The 22,652-nt window shown below is 40.8% G+C and overlaps 1 protein-coding gene across 1 annotated transcript; it reads left to right on the top strand.

Moving 5' to 3' along the window:
• The first annotated feature begins 18,437 nt into the window (after positions 1–18,437).
• LOC101614553 (non-histone chromosomal protein HMG-17-like) lies at positions 18,438–18,886 on the top strand. The gene has a single exon (XM_045135658.1). It carries the CDS (start codon positions 18,438–18,440, stop codon positions 18,810–18,812), a length of 375 nt encoding a protein of 124 aa, XP_044991593.1. The 3' UTR covers positions 18,813–18,886.
• The last annotated feature ends 3,766 nt before the right edge of the window (positions 18,887–22,652 follow it).

The following is a 22,652-nucleotide window of genomic DNA, read 5'->3' as shown; positions in this document are numbered from 1 at the left end:
ATGAAAATGGGATGCAGAAAGAGAAATTGGTACAGTGTTCTTGGTTCTCAGAATATTTGGGAACTGAACTAAGTATATAGCAAGTTTTGTGAGTAAATTTTGTGGGAACTTGGTTCCCGTCCTCTCCTCATGGTGGAATATAGCCTCTCACTTCAATGTGATTAACAAGGGGGGAGGGCATGGACTACTATGTAAAAAGTGTATTTTTAAAATATTTTTATATTTTATTTATTTGGGAACAGTGAAACAGTGTGTATGGGCACACTAGGGCCTCTGGCCACTGCAAACAAATTCCAGATGCATGCACCACTTTGTTCATCTGTCTTAACATGGGTAGTGGGCAATATAACCCTAGCCAGAAAGATTTGCAAGCAAGTATCTTTAACCACTAAGCCATCTCCCCAGGTCTAAGACCGTGTATTATAAGACTGATTATGTCACTTCGCATAAGTTCCACTTCCTCTCTGGCTGTTCTGAGGACTTAGTGGTCTCAGCCCTAAGTTGGTTATCTCAGGGCTTATGCATCCCATTTCTTCTTTTTCTGTACTTGTACATTCATGCTGTTCATGCTATCCATACTTACCCAAGTCATGATTTTAGAGAACTATAGATGGATTGGCAGCAGAAACTGAGCATATGGAAATTCCCCAATAACACCTCCTGGGTATTCTTCCCTTCTTTCCTCTGACAATTGGGAACTATGTTGGGATACAGGAAGAAACTGTGTCTGTCCTTTGCATCTTATTGGGCTGTTCATTATCTAGCCATTGCAACACGTTTGAAAATTTTTTAGTCCAACCTCTAAATTGCACAGCAGGGCTGGAGAGATGGCTTAGCGGTTAAGCGCTTGCCTGTGAAGCCTAAGGACCCCGGTTCAAGGCTCGGTTCCCCAGGTCCCACGTTAGCCAGATGCACAAGGGGGCACATGCGTCTGGAGTTCGTTTGCAGAGGCTGGTAGCCCTGGCGGGCCCATTCTCTCTCTCCCTCTATCTGTCTTTCTCTCTGTGTCTGTCACTCTCACATAAATAAATAAATAATTTAAAAAATATATATTTAAATTGCACAGCAGTGCACACATCTAAGCTAGTAGATCTTTTCCTGTAACAAAACACAGTATCCCAGCATGTTGCATACCTACATTCTATATCCATATCTGTAGTAGTTTGAATGTTCCCCCCCCCCCCCCCCCCCCGCACCCTACCCCCGCATACACACAGGTGCAGCTTCTGCCCTTAGCAGGCCAACTCCTGCTACAGGAAAGCATGTCCCTGGGGGCAAATCCGAATTCCATCCTATGGTATGCAGATAAGAGTGATCTCCAAGGCCCTGCTGCTGCAGGTTGGTGCTTACTTGCTTGTAGCGCTGGCTGTTTGGTTGTGTCTCTCTCCTTGGAGCTCCTCGGACAGCTTCTTCAACCATTATGGAACTTCTTCTAGATCTGTAAGCCTGAAATAAATGTGCCTGGCTTGGAAGTTCATCCCAGCAACATGGAGCTGACTACAATATCTTTTCCAGGGACCTGAACCTTGTTCTCAGCTGAAGGTACATTGTTAGCTTGTGGTGATCATGTAAGCTAGAAAGGTCTCTCTGGGAATTTCCCCTAGCAGAAAAGGTCACACATTGTTCAAGATCACCCCCAACATCCTGGGGAAAGTTTGCTTTCAAAATCAAGAAAATGGCATTCTTCTGCCTTCACCCATCTGCAGCACAAGTTGAAAAGACAAACACAGGTCTAGACTCATCTCTTGGATTGCACAAGGTTACTGTAGCCACACTGTTGCCTACAAATGTCTTCTTATTCCAAGTTCTGCTTTATTCAATTCCACACAGGTCTTGGGAGTCTCTGTGTCTCTGGATATCTGATTTGGTAGGAGTTGAGTATTCTCTGTGTCCTTCACCCTTGTGCTAATACCAGGTTCACCAAGAAAGCAGCTTTTGCTTATTACCCCACTAACTCTGTGGCTTCAGCTCGTGTCATAGCAGGGTGCAATGGGCTGATTGTCTCCTCAAGTTCTGCATCCATCTGGAAAAGAGAAGCAAATTCTCCAACAGAGAGTGGTTAGTGATGTAGCAGACAGCTTCAAGTTCACTGAGATGAACTTCCAGACCAGGCACAGTTATGGAGGAAGGGATATTTATTGAAGCTTACAGATCCAGGGGACATTCCATAAATGGCAGAAGAAGCTGGCCTGCCATCACAGGACCAAGCAGAGAGAGAGAAAAGTACAAGCTGAAAGGTCAAAAGCTACAGCACACTTCAAGAACTTCTGCTAGGCACACTTTGCATATCTTTAGATTGAAATCTGAAACCCACCACCACACCTTAAGATCCACCCAGTGACACTGCCTCCATCCAGGTGGTTGCAGATGCAAACTACAAACAATAAAAAACTGAATTTATTGGGGGTCATCTATTCAAATTACCACACCAAGAAATCAGCTTTTGCTTATTACCCCACTAACTCTGCAGCTTTAGCTGGTGCCCTGGTGGGGTGAATAGGCTGATTCTCTCCTGAAGTTCTGCCTCCACCTGGAAAAGAGAAGCAAATTCTCCAACAGAGAGTGGCATCAGTGAAAGTTACATGGATACCCATTATTTTAGAGAGAATTTAATAGGTGTAGGCCCTCTTGTAGAACACTATTGGTAGGAGCTTGATATTGGAGAGTAGGCTTATTTTTGGATATGGCTGTGACTTGTTTCCCCATTCCAGGTATGGGTTCTGTTCCACTGAGTGGATCCATTAGCCAAATCAGGAGCAGTTGATAACCTACCATAGTTCTGTGCCACTATTGCACTTCTGTGAGCATCATGTCAGGTTGATTGCTGCTGAGTAGCTTAGACAACAAGTTGCTTAGACAGATGTTGGTCATTTTCCCACAGTCGCTTATATAACACCTTCTGGCACTAGATGCACTAACTGTCTGGGGACTGACTCTCTTCTAGCTTCCAGCCATGTTGCTCCATGATATGTTCCAACAGTGTATGGTGTCCTCAGCAGTAGGGTCTTACCATTAACCTTTGGTGGGTCATCAAGTACTCTGACAGAAATCTGTCTTCTTCTGGGAAACCCTTTAGGTCTCTCTCATCAACATCTCATTGTGAATATTACCAACACAGCAGGCAGTATTTTAGGTGCTGGTTGTTCAACAAGAAATGGGATTGGAAGAATTGCCAAACAGAGCTTCTGTTAGCGAGGGAAGAAAGGAATACACAAATAAGCATTCAATTCCATGCTATGCAGGTGTCATAGCCAAAGGAAAATTATTTGGATTGCAAAAAGCAGTTGCTGGGAGGTGTAATCTTTAAATGGAGAAGGTCTCTGTAAGAGAGTGAGCTGGGACAGATCCCCTGACAAAGCAGAACAAAGCCTATGAGGAGACAGAGTAAAAGACAGAGGAAGAACTCCTCCCCCACGTACAAGAAAAATCTCAGTAGAATGACGAAGAAAATATGGTTAGGATAGAATAAATTTTAAAGTCTTATAGAAAAGATACTCAAAAGGATGAGTGGTATTTCGTGAAGTAAGGAGGGCAGATTGGATCATGGCAAGTACATACTGCAGCATGTGGAACACAGGAGGATGCAATCTGATGTTTTAAAAGATGACTGACTGTTGCATATAAAAGAGATTGTTGGGCTGGAGGGATGGCTTAGCAGTTAAGGCATTTGCCTACAGATCCAAAGGACCCAAATTTGATTCCCCAGGACCCATGTTAGCCAGATGCACAAGGGGGCACATGCATCTGGAGTTTGTTTGCAGTGGTTGGAGACCCTGGAGTGTCATTCTCTCCCTCCCTCCCTCTCTCTCTCTATCCCCCTCTTTCTCTGTCAAATAAATAAATAAATAATAGAAATATTTTTTTTAAATGAAGAAAGAAAAGACACTGTTGGGGGCAAAGGCAGCAGCAGGGAGACCCCTTCACAGAATGATGTGTTGCCAGGGAAACAGTCTCATTTGAGTTTCATATGATATCAAAACAGAAACCAGAATATAAAGAAAAAACATAATATGTCCAGTTTGACTATAATCATGTTACCTTACACTCTTTTCAACCTCTTCTTTTCCCTTTTTCTCTTTTGATACAAATAACCTGTTTGAATGGCCCAATTATTGCCACCAGGATGGGAAAGAAAAATTTAATACTCAGCACTTAGAAGACCTCCCACAGCAAACAAAAGTACCTGAGACTGGGTTTCCATCACAGTCTCAAACAAAGAGATAAGAAGTTCATTCAAAGGAACAGCAAAACACAGCTTCAACTTTTAAAAAATCTGTTTTCAAAAAGATGGGCCAAAGAAGATGTCACAAAATAAATTTTAAGATATTTTGGCCTATATGCAATTAAAATTTATCAAAATCTTTGGCATACAGCTAAAGCCATTCTGAAGGGTATTTATAGCATTGTATGACAATTTTAAAATGGAAGAAAGACCTTAATTCAATAATTTGAGCTTTCTTCATTAGAAAAAAAACCATAATGAACCTACAGTAAAGAGTAGGAAAAAGGTAGACATTAAAGCAGGAGTCGATTAAATAGAAAACTAAAATAACTCACTGAAGTAAAAACTAAATTATCAAGAAAACTGGTAAGCCTCTAGCCAGGCTAGCATAGAAATAACATGGGGGTATACACAAGTTTCCATAATCGTGAATAAAAGTATAGCTGTCAGTATTGCTTTTCAGCATATTCACAGGAAGATGAGAGAATGCTATGAGCTTTTCACCTACTTAGTAACTCAAATTTAGTAGATTACATGTGTGAATGACAGATTGGTAAACTTGTGTCAAGGAGGAGAAATGGATAACCTCCAGAACTGTACGCCTATTGTAGATACTGAATCAATAGTTAATGCCAGGTGTGGTGGCTCACACCTTTAATCCCAGCACAAGAGAGGCAGAGGTAGGAGGATCACCGTGAGTTTGAGGTCACCCTGAAACTACATAGTGAATTTCAGGTCAGCCTGGGCTAGAGTGAGACCCTGCCTCAAAAACAAAACAAACAAACAAACAAAAAAGTTAAAAGTCTTCAAAAGGAAGAGTCCACAGAATTTTAGTAGTAATTTACCAAACATTCATGGGGAAAATAAACTCTATTCTAGATAGAAATGAACCCAGATAATTTTTCAACTTATTTTACAGGGCTGAAATGACTTGAATACCCAAAGCAAACAAAGTTATTAGAAGGAAAAAATACAGATCAATATCATTTGTAACATATATGCAAAATGTTGAACAAAGTATTGGCAATGCTTGCATGTGTGTATATGTGGTGTGTGTGGTGTGCTGTGTAAGTGCATATGGAGCAGGCATGTATGTGTGCCCAGGGTGCACATGTGTCCTTTCACTTATTCCCACATTTCCTTGGGACAGTCTCTCACCGAACCCAGAGCTAACATTTTCAGTCAGATGGGCTGACCAGCATGCCCCAACAACTCTCCCCTCTCTGACTCCCACAGGACTGAGGGACAAGCATGCCCAGCTATTTACATGGAACTGGGGAGTTGAACTCAGGGAAAATTTGGCAGGCCCCCATGCTTATTATGCAGTAAGCTATTTTCCTCCCTGACTCATCTTCCCAGCCCCCAATACCAGCACATTTAATACAGACATATACAAAATGGATTATGTAACACAATTAGATGGAGTTCAACCAAGGAATGCAATACTAAGTCAACATGCATAAATTAATAAGCATAACATATCACATGAACAAACTAAATCAGGAAAATCATTGGTGTACACTGAAAAAGCATTTGAAGATAATCAGTATCTATGTGTGATACAGACAAAACTGGAAATAGGGCTGGAGAGATGGCTCAGCAATTCAAGGTGCTTTCTTGCAAAGTCTGATGGCCTGGGTTCAATTCCCCAGTGCCCACATAAAGCAAGACACACAAAGTGCACACATCTGGAGTTCATTTGCAGTGACAGCAGTCCCTAGCACTCCCATCTCTCTCTCTCTGTCTCTCTGTCTCTCATTCTCTGTTTCTATCTGCAAATAAATAAATAAAAATATTTAAAATAAAAAACTGAAAATAAAAGAAACTTTTTAATCTAATAAAGAATATATGTAGGGCTAGAAAGGTGGCTTAGCAGTTAAGGTACATGCCTGCAAAGCCTAAGGACACAGCCTTGATTCCTCAGAACCCACATAAAGCCAGATGTATATGGTGGTGCATCATGGGTCTGGAGTTTGTTTACTGTGGCTGGAGGCCTTGGTGTGCCCATTCTCTCCCAGGTCCTGTCTCTAATAAATACATATAAAATAAAAAGCAATATATATGAAGACTAATATGGTGGCATACTTCTTTAATCCTAGTCCTCAGGAGGCAGAGGTAGGAAGATCAATGTGAGTTCAAAGCCAGCCTAGGACTACAGAGGAAGTGCCAAGTCAGCCTTGGCTAGAGTGAGACCCTACCTCAGAACTCCCCCAAAAGAGAAAATATGTGTAAGACCTATATAACACCATACTTTATTAAAGGATACATTTTTCCCCCTAGATAAAGAATAAGGGAAGAATGCCCTATCTAACCACTATAGAAACAAAAGACAGAGCGCAGCTTGCTGGATGCTTAATGAAAGAGTAACTTGCATTTGACCCAGGGTACATGTTAAGGTGGTATTGCTCAGCTATATGGTTCATACATGATTCTGCATTTGCGAAAACCCATTGGAATATACAGCCCAAAGTTAACCTTAATGCACATAGAATTTATCTTTTGAAATTAACTAGGGAATTGAAGCATCCCAGAATGGAATGTATACACTGACAAAGGAAGCTATAATTGTGTTAAAAATGTGGCATGACCTCACTGAAGGATAGGAAGAAAAATGTACTCACCTAAGTAATTTTGGAAAATAATTTTTGACTAGAAACTATAAAACTAAAGACAAAATGAAATGCAAATTATGATCTGGTTAGTAAAGTTTTCCTATAAAGGAGAAGTAAGGACTTAACTAAGGCATACATATGCTTGAGTTGACAAATAAGAAAAAAAGGTGATGCATACTTCTCACTACAGGAGTAGGAGGTCAAATGGATGCCACGAGGGACAGCTAGGATGAACTATGTAGGGTACACCAAAGTTGGAGAAATAAATATGAGTTTACATTTATATTATATGTATGTGAATGATATAAATATATCTGTAAGACATGTAGACAACATGGATGTAAAGGGATCTTACCAGAGCACACTTCCAATTTCCCTCTTCCTTCTTCTTAGTTTTACTCTATAGCATTCTTTTTAAAAAATTCTTTTTTTGTAAAGATCTATATTTAAAGCTGTCACCAGGAATTCTCTCCAGGCCTCTTTTGGTCAACTGTCTGTCTCTGTTTGTAAATAAATAAATAGAAATATTTCAAAAATACATGTACAACCTTCCTAGACATGGCAAAATCCTAACAGATCAAAAATTTTAAAACATCTGGTAATGTTTCAGTAATTGAAGGTAGAAGGTCAATGATTAAAATTGCCCTCTCAGGTGAATTTGCATTCACTACATTCAAGGCAATCCCCCAGCAAATCAATCAAGCACAGAACATAAATACTGCTCATTAGCATAGACTCTCAATAAATGAACACATGCCATATACTCAACTGACACGGCATTCAACTATGTTTTACAGCCAACTACTACATGCCAGACAGGTATTAAGACTAATTAGAGGGCTGGAGGGATGGCTTAGTCATTAAGGCACTTTCCTGCAAAGCCAAAGGACCCAGGTTCAATTCCCCAGGACCCATGTAAATCAGATACAGAGGGTAGTGCATGCCTCTAGAGTTCATTTGTAGCAGCTGGAGGCCCTACCATGCCTAGTCTCCTCTCTGACAGTCTCTCTCTCTTTTTCTCTCCCCCCCCTCAAATAAATAAATAAAAATTCAAAAGGAACTAGTTAGAATAGGGCTGTGGAGCTATCTATGTTGGTAAAATGCTTTGCCTTGCAAGTGTGAGGACTGCATTTTATCACCCAAACTCATGTGTGAAAATCTTGAAGTGGTGACACACGTTTGTAATCTCAGTGTTGGGAGGCAGAGACATGTGGGGCTCACTGGTCAGACAGTCTTCCCTGTTTGGTGAGTTGCCAGCCAATGACAGGCCCGGTCGCAAAAGGAAGGTAGATGGCATTTGAGAAGGTCACCTTGGGTTGTCCTCCAGCTTCCATAAACACACACACAAACACACACACACAGATATATGATCCCCCCAATATACACATGCACCCACATACATTTGTCCACATGCACACACACAGGCAAAATGAATTAGATAACAAAATCACCAGTCTATATCTTGAAAGCATTTCCTTTTTCATAAGATATGAGGGACTATGTTAAACCTGTAAGAAAAAACTTTTGTTGTTGTTTTGTTTTGTTTTTATTTTTCAAAGTACTATCTCATTCTAGCCCAGGCGGACCTGGAATTCACTATGTAGTCTCAGGGTGGCCTTGAACTCACAGTGATCCTTCTACCTCTGCCTCCCAAGTGGTTGGACTGAAAGTGTGTGCCACCATGCCTGGCCAGAGGAAACAATATTTAAAATCAAAAATATAATTTACTTGTTTTATAGAGACTTACAAGTCCAATTGATTTGTAATAGAATATTTTCAAACTGCCATTTTATTGATAGTCTATTTACTAATATTCAGAAATACAACGTGAAATCCATTAGCTCTGTCACTCTGCAGCATAGATGTTCTCTTTGCCCTAGTTTGTGGAAGGCCCTTGACAATTATATCAGATGGAACTGCTACCAGAGAAAATCAAAAGCTAAATAGGTTCCTGTTTACTCTATTTGCAATTTGTCTAATGAAAAATAAATTTCTGGTATTATCTTTCTCATTAAATAGTTTCATATATGTAAAATACATTTCATTTTTATTATAGGATGTACAGGAATCTACTTTAATCATTTTTAAAAATCATATTTAAATTGTTTGATATCCATTAAAATCTCTCTAGTCACACATACATAAGAATGTGGAATTCTGATTCCTTCAGCAAAGGAAATCTTTCAATCCATGTTGCTCCACAATAGATATACCTATACACGTATTGCTTTTCTTTTGCAAACTTTAACACCATAAACAATAACTGAATTAACATTTCAAACCTTTTATACAATTTTCCTACAAATTTCCATTTACTTTAGTATGCTGACTCAGAAGTGGAGGTGGTTGATGTTACAATGGTTTTTAAATTAGGTATTAGAAACAGGCTAAGTTCAGCTACATCATAACCTTTCTCCCACTGGCAGGCAGTATAAGTGGAAGAAATTTCTGGGTTCACGCTGTGAACAAGTACTGAGACCTTCAAAGATCAAGTACAGTGGAAATTCATTTGGCTTTTGTAACTTAAAAAATACCAGAGGCAGCTTCCTCTATCACTTGGTAACTTGTACTAAGGAGTTCAAATGTTGGCATACCTGAAGTTCCACATTTGGAAGTTCTAGACCCACTTCCATCACACGTAACTCCTGCACTCACATCAAGCCATATTTCTGTCCTCTCTGTAAGTGGCATTTTAATGATAAATCAGAAAAAAACTCCCTGAAGAGCCTTAGAACTTGCCATTCTTCATACCACAGATTAGGTGCAGCACTGGGTAAAATGAACACATCAGAGTTCAGCCAGTTTTCACCATGCTTATTGAGTTCCATCTGGAATAAAAAGGGCAGAGCTCCTCAAAACTCCTCATAGGTGGACTGATAACTGGGGCATCTTTAAAGATCTAAAAAGGCAGTCTGTACTATGAGGATGATCTGCACACTGAGGACTGGGCTGAGCAAAGTACCAAAGATACTTGAATTAGCTCTGCAAATAAAAGTGTGTAAAAGTAAACCCAAGACACTTTCTCCCTAGCTCACGATAAAGAACAGTTATGCTGGAGGCCAATGAAACTGGACATATCCTAAGATCCATCCTTCTCAATCTGTTCATCCAAAAAAAAATAAAAATAAAAAAAGGAAAAGGAGGGGAATAATGGTATGTACTAGATAAGTTTACCGTGAAAATCAAATAATCAGCATGAAGTGCACATAGCCTTCAAAACAATTACTATAGGGCTAGAGAGATGGCTTAGTGGTTAAAATGCTTGCCTGCAAAGCCAAAGGACCCAGGTTCGATTAGCCAAGATCCACATAAGCCAGATACACAAGGTGGCACATGCATCTGGAGTTCATTTGCAGTGGCTAGGGGTCCTGGTGTGCCCAATTCTCTTTCTCTTTCTCTCTCTCTCTCTCTCTCTCAAATAAAAATAAAATAAATAAACAATTATTATAGTGATTACTTATAGTAGCTTTCTCGTTTGTGTGACCAAATGCTTGACAGAGAAAGCTAATGGAGGAAGGATTTATTCTGGCTTATGGTTTGAGGGCTACAGCACATAATGGCAGGGAGGGCATAGCAGCATGGGCTCCATGGTCACAGGAGCAAGCTGCTGGCATTCTTCATGCCTTCACATCTTGGCAGAAAGAGAGATGGGAAACAGAACCCAGCTATAGATCTCAAGGCCATTCTCTAGAAATCCATGTCTTCCAGCAAAGCTACCTCCCAAACAGTCTGTGACTTCCCAACACAATGCTAGCAGCTGAGGACCAAGTGTTCACACACATGAGCCTAGAGGGGTCATTCATGTTCAAACCACCACATGACTGTTAGGATTCTCCACCTTGATTTGTCAGGTAGTCATTTATTAAAGCAAACAACAAGATGGCCTCAAATGTGTGAATATGGAAAATTTTGGTTTGTCTACTTGACCCTAAATTTTTCTATATGTTTTCTGCTGTCAGACAACTTCAAGAAAAACCAATTTTGGCACTATTGTTGCATTTTACATGATTTCCTATCCCATTGAGTTCATGGAATCTTACACCATTTGTTTTGCAAGAGTGCTTCTTCCCAGCCTCTCAAAGAACACTCTGGGATTCACATGCACTGATAGCTTTTACAACATTTGAAATCTTAACTGAGCTATTTTCCCTCTCCTTCCAAGAAGTAAGTTCCTACTAAATGCACTTTCTAGCTCTGTGATGGGCAAAGCAATTACTAGGCATATCATAATCATACCAGGTTAGCTGATCTACTTCCAATTCTCTAAAATTACTAACTGCACTGTGCTTTTCTTGCACATAAAAGTGATGGGGGTGACAGCAGAGCACATTAACTCAGAAAGGTAGTCAGCAACACAAATGTAGTCTATTTCCCATAATCCTCCTCTACAATCAATTTCATATTTTCTTAAGGTCTAACTAAGCCACTGGAAAGAGACTTTTATGTTAATCTGATTTGATTATGATCATTCTTTCTAACCATCTAACAGTGTAAAGAAAAAAGGAATATTTATTGCTTTTAAGGTAAAAATCATGTCATTTTTTTCTTACATGGCTCTTTAATTTGAAGCTCTTTTGCTTTGCATGAATTAGAATAAAATTGAATAAAACTGATTCAAGGTCACAGCCTTCTAAATGTTCCTCTGTCAATAACTTCTCTATTCCAAAGTAATTCAAAGAAAATAGCATAGCAATCCAATGTCACAAAGGATTTTCACATCCTGTTGCTTAAAACTAACTTAATCTTCCTCATCCTACAAATTATTTCTGTTAGAAAATATATTTTTTTATATTTATGAGTGTTTATTACTGCCAGCTTCCTGTTGTGCTACAATACACAAAAAACAAAGATGCAAGACAAACAAAGGGGGGGTCCAGTTGAAGCTCAGTGTGAGAAATGATGGTTTTTCAAACCTCGCAGGTTAGCAGAGTTGAAAGCAGTTAAGAAGACAGGAAGAAACAGAGGTGGGAGTCTACACTGTGGTTCTCCCTGATTAGTTTTAAGGAGAGACCAACAACAGGGATTCTTCTAGGGATCTGAGAGCACAGAAGCAAGTTTCTAAGCCAAAAGGACAAAAATGAAAGCAGCGTCTTTCACAACACTGTTTTGCTTCAGTCTCATGGTAGTTAATTTGATTAGATAAGAAATGCCTAGGGAATCAATGGAGCATTTATCTGGATGTATCCAGTTCCAAAGAGCATTAGATCATGAAGTGTTGAAGCTTCTGACCTAAGAAAGGCATTAATCCTGTGATAGATTCATAACATGATGATATTAGTCTGAGCGGGAGAAAAGTAGGTGGGGCCTAGATGGAGGAAGCAGATTCTTGTGAGTGTGGCAGTAGAGCTATATATCTCCCTGGTCCTTCCTGTATGTCCCCCTTTCTTCTTGCTTTCTGTCCAGCAGTTTCTTTGCCATATACACCCATAACAATGATGTTCTCCTTATGTTGTTTCCCTTATGTCAGGTATTTGGTCTCAGTAGTAAAACATGTAACTAACCCAAACCAGTGGAATAGATTTGGAATAAATGAACAAAAATATCTTTGTATTAACTGACAAATAGGTCTTTTTACACCAATCTAATTAGGTCATGCACACTATGGTAACAACAGAAATTCATCTATCAGGGCTGGAGAGATGGCTTGGCGGCTAAAGTGCTTGCCTGCAAAGCCTAAGGACTCATGTTTGACTCTCCAGGTCCATGTAAACCAGATGCAGAAAGGTGAGACAAGCGTAAAGTTGCACATGCCCACTAGCCACTGGCACATCACTTCTCTTTCCCTCCCCACCCTCCCAACATAAAAAAAAAAATTGAATTAGGGGGACAAAAAGGAATGCCTCTATCAGATCTTCCTGTTGGTAGCATAATTTCTCAATAGCCCTCACTATTACATCCTGGAATCACCCATTGTTTGATGGAGCATGCTTTATACAGCCAGCTCAGCTATGGCTGAAGGTCCATTCCTGCAAGAAGCTGGCAAGAGTTCCACTCACTCAACCACAAAGTAAAACTGGAAAGAGAAACAAACTTCTCTTGACATGAGTGATTTAGGACTCTGCTCACTTACTCATACCCACCTGATGAATCTTTTTCAGGCTGAAAATTTTAAACTGGCTAGAGGACCAAGCAGCTTTGCTGAAACTGTCCAACAACTAGGCTGCAGCCTAAGGTCTTTATTCATGCACTTTCCCCCACTCTTTCTTCCCTCCTTTCCACCCTCTTCCTGCTATCCTTCAGAGAAGACTGGCATCCTGGTCTGAAAGATCTTCCTGTGTCTTCTGACTCTCCTTACTTTCCTTCACTATGTCCCCTCTGTATTTCTCTTTATATCTCGTCTTTCTGTGACAGACAACTCCACCCCACATCTGCATTTCACACACAAAAAGGAACTAGGGCAGCTCTATCTTTCATAAACAATCATAATTTAAAATTATTAGATAAAATATATAAGCAACAACTCCCTTGGACCTTTGCCTGCAGCTGTATCCTAATTTGTGTTCGGGAATTCTGAATCATTTAACTTGGACACTCTTCTACTAGTATTCTCAACACCTAATACATAAATGTCGGTACACAATGAAACATGTACGAATTGTTTTAAATTTTCATCTGAGGGAGGAAGTTTCTCAGGCAGGTTTGAATGACTTTGAGTGACTATCAAAGGAAAAAAGAAGCTTATTTTTTTCCCTTTTTTTTTTTTTTTTTGGTTTAGGTCTCACTATATAAAACTCAGGCTGACCTGGAACTAACTCTGTAGTTTTACTCAATGAGGTTTTTTCTGATCAGTGTTTGGGAAGCTATGTACATTTATAGATTTCTTCATGTATGTGTGATCAGAATCACGTGCCATTTTAAAATCCATAGCCTTCATTCTGAAGGGATGTTTATGCTACTACAACCTATATCAAGGGACATTAATTTTTTATACATGCACTTTCTTTCTGCCAAGTGTACAGCTAGAAGCTTTTTCCACTCAAATCAAGGGAATTTACTGCCAACTATTTCCTTCATTGAATTTAAGCATTTATATAACCAGATTTTCTGAAATGCAGACTATCTTTCCTACCTTATCTGAAAGGCCCAAGAATTCAGAAGCTCAGAAATACTATCACGCTCCAAAGGGAGCTTAAGCGGGCCACCTGCATACCTCAAACTCCAGGTTTTACTCTCTGTTAGAAGCAAGTAAAGAATCCCTCTTCTCATTGTATCAGAGCCCACTCCTAATATAAAACTAGGCACACTGTAAGCCTTAGTAACTCGCACCATAGGCTGTAGCAGCCTGCCTCAGACCACCAAGGTCATAGGAGGCTGACACCATACTCTGTTACCCCCACCTAAGGAATTGCACAAGTGCTGACCTCCAAGGTCACAGGAGACTGATACCATACTCTGCTACTCCCACCCAAGGACCTGCGCAAACGCTGACCACCAAGGTCATAGTCATAAGAGAGTGATTGGTCCATGAGGGGCTTGAGCAAAGTAAACTAATTGGCTTAGAAACTGTGGGGTGGCACAAACTGACTGGCTAACACCCTGCAGGGGCTCCTGATATTAAATAATGATTGGTCTAATACACAGGCTTTGTTAGAAACCCTATAAAAACTACCCCATTCCTATATTCGGGGCTCTGCAGTCCTCTACCCCTGTGTGGTGTACGACTGTGGGCCCCAGCGCGCTTGGAATAAAATCCTCTTGCAGTTTGCATCAAGACCGCTTCTCGTGAGTGAGTGAGTGATTTGGGGTGTCGCCTTATCCGGGCAGAGCGTGGGGACCCCCTGCGGGGGTTTTTTCCTACAATCTTCTTGATTTTGAGGCATTGTCATTGTATGAATGCTTATTTTCATATTTACATTTCAGCTATTTCCTAATGCTTTCCAAAAAAAAAATGATATTAGAAGAACAAAGCTATCATATCCATGTGAACAACACAGTTCCAGAAACAAAGACTGTGGCTACTAATAAATGTCTGTTTCCTATATTGGCAACAATGCTCCAAGCTTTGCAAAAGGAAGTAGAGATAGAAACATGAACATGTGTAGAAACCCTTCTCCTTAGAGATAGAGAGACATGAACGTGTATGGAAACCTTTCTAATTAAAGATCGAAAGACAGGAACATGTACAGAAATCTATCTAATAGAAAGATGTGAACATGTATGGAAACCTTTCTCCTTAGAGAGCAGATTCTTGAGTCAACTGTGACAAAACCAACAATCTGATAGAGAGACTTTGGGGACCACAAGTCCTACTTTTTAAAGTTAATTTATGTGTTTTTATTACAGCATCTTAGTGGAATACAAACATAGCCTCCCTGAAAGCCTCCCATAGCCTTTCCCGCTTTACCACAGTTCCAGCACAAAGCAGATTTGAGGTTCATTCTGGTGCCTCTCCACAGGCCACCAGTTCCCATCCCATCTAAGCTAGAGGCATTGTAGAGGCAGCAGCAAGGCTGTAGAATCACCCCACAAACCCCTTCCTTTGCTCTGTCCCCAAGTTCTCCCACAGCTCTGCAATTTCCAGACTGAGGAGCTGGTGATGCCAGCTCTTCCAAAGCGCTGGAAGGTCTGATGTTGCTCAGCACACGACGTCCAAAGCTTTCTTCCCAACTGCCACCCTGTGGTGGAGTGGCACATCATTACAGTGTATTTGCTGAGCAATCACAGTTGAGATTTGCTAAGAGGACACAAATTCCTTTTATCCCCCTAGTTTCAAATATTTGTTTTTTTTTTTAATTTCTGAGAACTTTAATACATTAATATGCTATAATTTGATCACATTCCCATCCAGTTTTCTTCTTTTGTTCCCTCTCTACCACCCATAATCCAATGAGGACCCTTCTCTTTCTAGGTAGTCCTTCAAGTGTTTCATTCCCTCATTCCTTTTGTCTTCCTCTGTCCTCCATGTCAAAATGTGGATGGACTCAGAACAGTACATTTCACATTTGTGAAAGAATTCTGTGGAACTGACTTTTCTCCAACATCACACAATAGCCTCATTCAGACAAATAACTTTGATTTCATAAAAGACATGTGCCTACCATTGTTTTTGCAGATGTTTTGGCGTGTATCCCTTTAAGGTATGTGATGATGTAATGACACTAATAGCTAATTGTGATAATAATAGTAAAATAATAGCAGTTGTGGTAGATTATCTCTTCTAAAGATGGTCTCAGTACTCTCTCCTAATCTACATGTCCCTCTCACCCTGATGACTTTGAAGGCTAGGTCATAAAAAACAATAGCATTTCTGTGTGGCTGTTGGACAGTCACACTTTGAACTCAAATTCTCCACATATGCAAGCTCTGTTTCAGCAATGCTATGGAGAAGCCCTACATGGCTCCTGCATGAAGACAAATAAAAAACCCAAAAATTTGTCCAGAAAAATGTCCAGCTGGCTCCCGGCTACTTGTTCCATGCCATTGTTACCGTATAGCCTTGTAAACCAGAATTCCACTCAAAGCCTGTCCCAAGCTCCTGAGCCCCAAACAGTATGGAAAGTGTGGTGGTTTGAATAGAATAGATGGCCCCCAATATATTCAGTCCTTTATTGTTTGTAGTTTGCATCTGCTGGTTACCTGGCTGGAGGCAATGTCACTGGGTGATCTTAAGGTGTGGTGGTGGGTTTCTGATTTCAATCTAAACATATGCAAAGTGTGCCTAGCTGGAGGTCCTGGAGTGTGCTGTGGCTTTTTTTTTTTCCAAGCCAAACTGTATCCAGCTTTATTAAAGATACTTTTCATAAACAATCATGGTATTTCAGGCAGGACATGGGCAGACACTCAGTAACAGTATACAAGAACTTTCAAACTCCCTTCTTGTATAGACTACCAAAATCAGAAAGCCACTATAAAATCCAATGAAGTCTTCATGTGATGCTCGGAACAGGGGAGTTTAGAGTGAGGGTTGACATTTCACATTGAGCATGTTGTTTTAACAACTTTTCACAAGCCGACCCTGACTTTCAGAAATGAAATGAAAATGGAAGGATTGTTAATCTGAAAAATCCACAATCTTTTAGAAAAGGTACCACAGCTCTTGAGAGGAACACCGTCATCTCAGTGATGTCAATGCAAAGTCCAGGTCTTCTGACACACTGGCAGAACCAGTGTGAAGGGGTCAGGTCCCAACAGGTCTCTGGTTTTCTTTTTGGTTTTTTTTTTTTCATTTTTTATTTATTTTTATTGACAACTTCCATGATTGTAAGCAATATCCTATGGTAATTCCCTCCTTAACCCCACTTTCCCCTTTGAAATTCCACTCTCCTTCATATCCCCTCCCCCTCTCAACTAGTCTCTTCTATTTTGATGTCATCATCTTTTCCTCCTATTACAACAGTCTTGAATAGGTATTCTATCAGGCACTGTAAGTTCATGGGTATCCAGGCCATTTTGTGTCTAGAGGAGCACATTGTAAGGAGTCCTACCCTTCCTTTGGCTCTTACAATCTTTCCGCCACCTGTTCCACAATGGTCCCTGAGCCTTAGAAAGTGTGATAGAGATATTTCAGTGCTGAGCACTCCTCTGTCACTTCTTCTCAGCACCATGGTGCCTTCTAGGTCATCCCAACTTCTATACTTACATACAAAAGGCCATGATAAATCCCTCCCTTACCCCATTTTCCCCTTCACAAGTCCACTCTCCATCATATCCCCTCCCTCTCTCTATTAGTCTATCTTTTATTTTTATGTCATTGTCCTTTTCTCCTTTTAGGAGGGTCTCATGAAGGTATTGCTAGGCACTGTAAGGTCATGGATATAAAGGCCAATTTCTGCCTGGACAGATGCATTGGAGCATGAGCCTTGGAGGGTTTGATAGAGATGTTTCAGGGAGGACATTCCTCTGTCAATTCTTCTCAGCACTATGTTGCCTCCTGGGACATCCCAGTGGTCACCGCCATCTCCTGATTGATTAGGTTTTCAGTACCAGGCATGTATCCCCTCCCACACAGCAGGCCTCCAGTCCAATTAGAGAGCAGTTGGTATCCCCCAGAACAGACATGCTACCACTGCACACATTCAGTCATTTGGCCGACTTTAGGTTTCCAGTGTCCACTGCTTTCACTGCTGATGACTTCTGTCTCCCATAAAGCTTCATGCAGTACAGCTTTTCCCAGCTTGATTTCTGAGTGACCTTGGCACGCAGGAATGTGAAGTATTCAGCAATGGGGTCTTACCACCATGTCCATATCCTAGGGTCCTCTCTTGATCCCACTGCAGCAAAGTTTCACAGGAAAATTAAAATTTCCATCATTCCCGGCTTCCGGGCTCCCTCCTCCTACCCCAAGACTCCGTGGCCCAGACCACAGTCCGAGACCCAAACGCCCCAAACTCCAGAGGAGGAGACAACCCCACGCAGACCCAGGAGGCGGACGGGCAGTGCGCGCCACCAGGTCTCTGGTCTTAAGGGAGTTAAGTCTATGCTGATGGTGGAGGGCAGAACATAAAAATGGATTTTGAGTTTTCATATGCCACAAGGCATTTGTGCCAAGGTTGGCTACTGTGTCAACACAAGGGAATCCCTCCTCCCCAGAGCCAAGGGGAATCTTTCAAAACTAGCAGGGAAAGGTGTTTTCCCATCACTCCAGCTTGGGAGACCTGAGCAGTATGAAGAAGAAGCGAGGACAACCCCCGGACCGACCAAAGCCGCAGCCGCAGCATCCCCGCATTCAGCGCCTACATCCCTCCCCCCCTCCCCCCACTGCTGCCACGCCCAAAAGAAAGGCTGAAGGAGATGCTAGAGGAGATAAAGCCAAGGGGAAGGGCAAACCACCGAGAGGATCCGCAAGGTTATCTGCTAAACCTGCTCCTCCAAAGCCAGAGCCCAAGCCTAAAAAGACCCCTGCAAAGAAGGGAGAGAAGGTACCCAAAGGGAAAAAGGGAAAAGCTGAAGCTGGCAAGGAGGGAAATAACCCTGCAGAAACCGGAGATGCCAAAACAGACCAGGCACAGAAAGCCGAAGGTGCCAGAGATGCCAAGTGAAGTGTGTGCATTTTTGATAACTGTGTACTTCTGGTGACTGTACAGTTTGAAAAACTATTTTTTATCAAGTTTTATAAAAATGCAGAATTTTGTTTTACTTTTTTTCTTAAAGCTATGTTGTTAGCACACAGAGCACTTCATTGTTTTGGGGGGAGGGGGTGGAACAAGTGCTGTGGCTTTTGACCTTTCGGCTTGTGCTTCGCTCTCTCCGCTTGGACCTGTGAAGGCAGGGCAGCTTCTTCTGCCATTATGGAACTTCCCCTGGATTTGTAATCTTCTATAAATATCCCTTCCTCCATAACTGTGCCTGGTCTGGAAGTTCATCTCAGCGAACCTGAAGCTGTCTGCTACAGAGAGAATAAGATTGTAGGCCACAGAGTTCATCCTTACACAGTATTAGACAACTGTCAACAGTTTGTTTCTATGTTAGAACTGCTAATATCCATTGCGCTATAATATTGAGCAAATATCTTATTAAATTTGTTATGTACAATAGTCACACTTTACTCGGGACTTATACAATATTATGTATACTAATTTATTAATTCATCTAAGGCCTCCAAAAGCCCAGTGAGATTGGATATAATTATTCTACTTCAAAGCTAAGGAAATAGGAACAAGTACTGCTTTTGTAACTTTCTCAAGATCACAGTTATAGCTGACAATGCTGGGCTTTAACTCTGACAGACTAAGTCCTACATTAACATCTTATAGGGTTTTATATATAATATGCACAATGGCAGCTAATACATGTGTGCTGATCAGCACAGATAAACACCAACCATAGTGATATTATGTGTTAGGATAAAAATATGAAGAAATTTGTAAGATTGTGAGACCAAATATAATCATTTAAAAAAAAAAAAAAAAAGGCCCAGGCCTGACTTAGATAGAGAACTAGCTGGCCAATGTGCTGACCTTTTGCTTCGGTAAACTTTGCTTGCTTAATTGTTGCCTTTCCCCCTAATGTTTCTGAGGAATCTCCACTTCAAGGACATTGCAGAAACACTGGGGGGGAGGGGGGGCTCCGACCACCTGCTTAGATAAGAAACTGAGGAATCTCCACTTCAAGGACAATGGAGATGACTTCATCTGCCTGGAGTGCCCCTAGCTCCTGCCCCCAACTTTGCCTGCTGAAACCCCAAGCCAATCAGAACTGTTTAAATCAACCAATCATGTATCTATCCCCTACTTCTTGGTTCGAATTCCTATATGAACCCCTTCCCCCAAAAGAAAGGGGCTCTCTCCCTCACTACCGCTGTGCTGGACTGTGGGGACGGAGCCCAGGCCTAGGCTTGCAATAAAGAAACCTGTTGCTTTTGCATTCGAGTGTCTTGGCTTCTGTGGCGGTTCTATGGGTGACTCCTGGGTACCGGGGGACTTGGCTCCTGGTCAGGGGTCTTGGCACAACAAGATAACATACAAGAAGTCAAAGCAGTATGTACCTCAAGCTATTTATCCAGACACTGTGGAAATTAAGATTTTCAGCAAAGCATTTCCTGAGGCTTTATTCTGTTTGTCATAATGAATGTGGCTTTTTATTGAGAATTATTAAAAGTAATTGTGATATAATCAGTAAGAAGCAATTTTGTAAACCTCTTGCATGACAAGAGAAAAACACTTTATTAGTGCTTATGTAGGTACAGGATGAGACATGAAAATATCAGTACATTTTTTGAGACACTTCTGTGTAATACATTTTCTTGTATTGTTCTTCCTAATTAAAATATTAAGTGCCTTTAAGTCTAACAATGGCTAAAAGAGTTATTTATCTTGGGAGTTATATGAAAAAGCATTAGCTGGATGGAGAGATTGCTCAATGGTTAAGGCACTTGCCTACAAAGCCTAAGGACCCAGGTTTGATTACCCAGAACCCATGTAAGCCAGATGCATAAGGTGATGTAGATATCTGGAGTTCCTGGTATCACCTGGAGGCCCTGGTATACCCATTCTCTTTCTATATTTGCCCTCTCTCTGTCTCTGTCTCTCTGTCTCTCTCTCATAAATAAATAAATATTTTTTTAAAAAAAGATAGATACTCAAAGTGGTGCATGTGTCTAGAGGGCATTTGCAGTGGCAGCAGGCCCTGGCATGTCTGTACTCATTCTATCTGTGTCTTTATCTTTTTCTCTCACTCTCAAATAAAAAATATTAAAAACAAAGAAACACACATTGGAACAGAGGGATGGAGAAATTAGGCTCAGCTGTTAAAGTCACTTGCTTGAAAAACCTGAAGACCTGGGGTTGATTCCCTAGTACCCACATAAAGCCAGATGCACAAAGTGCTGTATGCATGTGAAGTTCAATTGCAGTGGCAAGAAGCCTTGGTTCTCTCTCCTCCCCTCTCCCTCCCCCCCACCCTCTCCCCTTATAAATCAGTAAAAATATTTAAAAAACAAAACAAGATTTTTTTTAAACAAGACAGACACACTAATGAAAATTCTAACTGGATGTTCTCCTCTTCTCCTCCTCCTTCTGCTCTGTTCTCTCCCTCTCTCTCTCTCTCTCATTCTCTCTCCATCCCCCATGGCCAGCATCCACCAGCAGAGATGTGATTGAGTGAATGTTTACACAACTACCACCTGAACAATGTTGAATGCACCAGAGACAAGGCTGTATGCACCAAGATAACACTGTTCAAATTATCATTTTGTGACAAAAAAAAAAAATGTATATGCTGTTCCAAGCCCCATAGTTTGGGGTGGAGTGCAACAACAGATAACAAGAACACAGTGCTAAATGCTATTTGTTCTGACTCTCATGTCATCATGAAAAACACCCTATTCCAAGTAAGAAGACCTGAGAGGTTAAATGAAAGCGTCTATGTCTACTTATAACCACTTCTGTGTGGATTTAATCACTTACATTAGGTTCATTTTCTCATTTGTATACCAAGGTAATAACTAATCTTCAAGAGTATCCACAACAAAAATATACCATGCAGCCATGACACAGGCCATTTCAAGATGCTTCTCCAATCTAGATCCGACAACTCCTAGTGGACTTGCTCTTCCTCTTCTACTCCTATTACTTTTCCATCAGGACAAAGGGTTGTAAAAACTATGACTTCCATATTTGCACCTAAAGTGTGGAAAATAGGTGCTTTATTTTATAAAGAAGGGGATTATTTCTAGAATATCTCTAGGCAATTATCCACTGGACTATTCAAAAGAGAAACTCAGGAGATAGGCATGTGCTCCTCAGCATCTTCTGAGGACCTGAGGACAACTGAAGGAATGACACTGCATTCTCCCGGAGCCTGTGTCATGTACTTCCTTCTTAACCCCTCCCAGCATGCACAGCTGAGGGTACAAAGTGCTCCCTGCTGACGCCTTGTAGGGTTCTGTTCCACCGCCATGTTATTTCTGAAGAATTCTTCAAAACTAGAATCTGAATTGAAAGGATGAATTTTCTAGAAGCTAAATTTCAGAGCTACTAAGGCTTTCAGTTTTTAAATTTTCTTTAAATGGTAACAGAGGATTAATTTCAAAGAAGTATAATTTATTTAAGATTTCCCTTTTCAAACAAACACAGTAAAAGATGATACGCAACATCTGCAGTTTTCTATCACATAACACACAGAAACCCAAAACAGTTTTAGTGAGCATAATTTGGATCCACGCCATCAGAGACAATTTTAAACCTATAATTCAAAATGCCCATTGACAGCAGGTCTCTCTCACTGCATATTAATCTGTGGGGATGAATCTGGAAAATCAGTGCCTCTCAATTAGAGGTATAAACTCTTAAAATGAGAACTAAAACCATGGTGTCATGCACAGGGTGCAGGGGGTTAATTGACATGCAGCATAATCCTAGGTGGAAAATCACAGGTTAGAG

Source organism: Jaculus jaculus, chromosome 16, assembly GCF_020740685.1.
Source record: "Jaculus jaculus isolate mJacJac1 chromosome 16, mJacJac1.mat.Y.cur, whole genome shotgun sequence".
Lineage (NCBI taxonomy): Eukaryota > Metazoa > Chordata > Mammalia > Rodentia > Dipodidae > Jaculus > Jaculus jaculus.
This window is presented reverse-complemented; position numbering and strand designations above follow the sequence as displayed.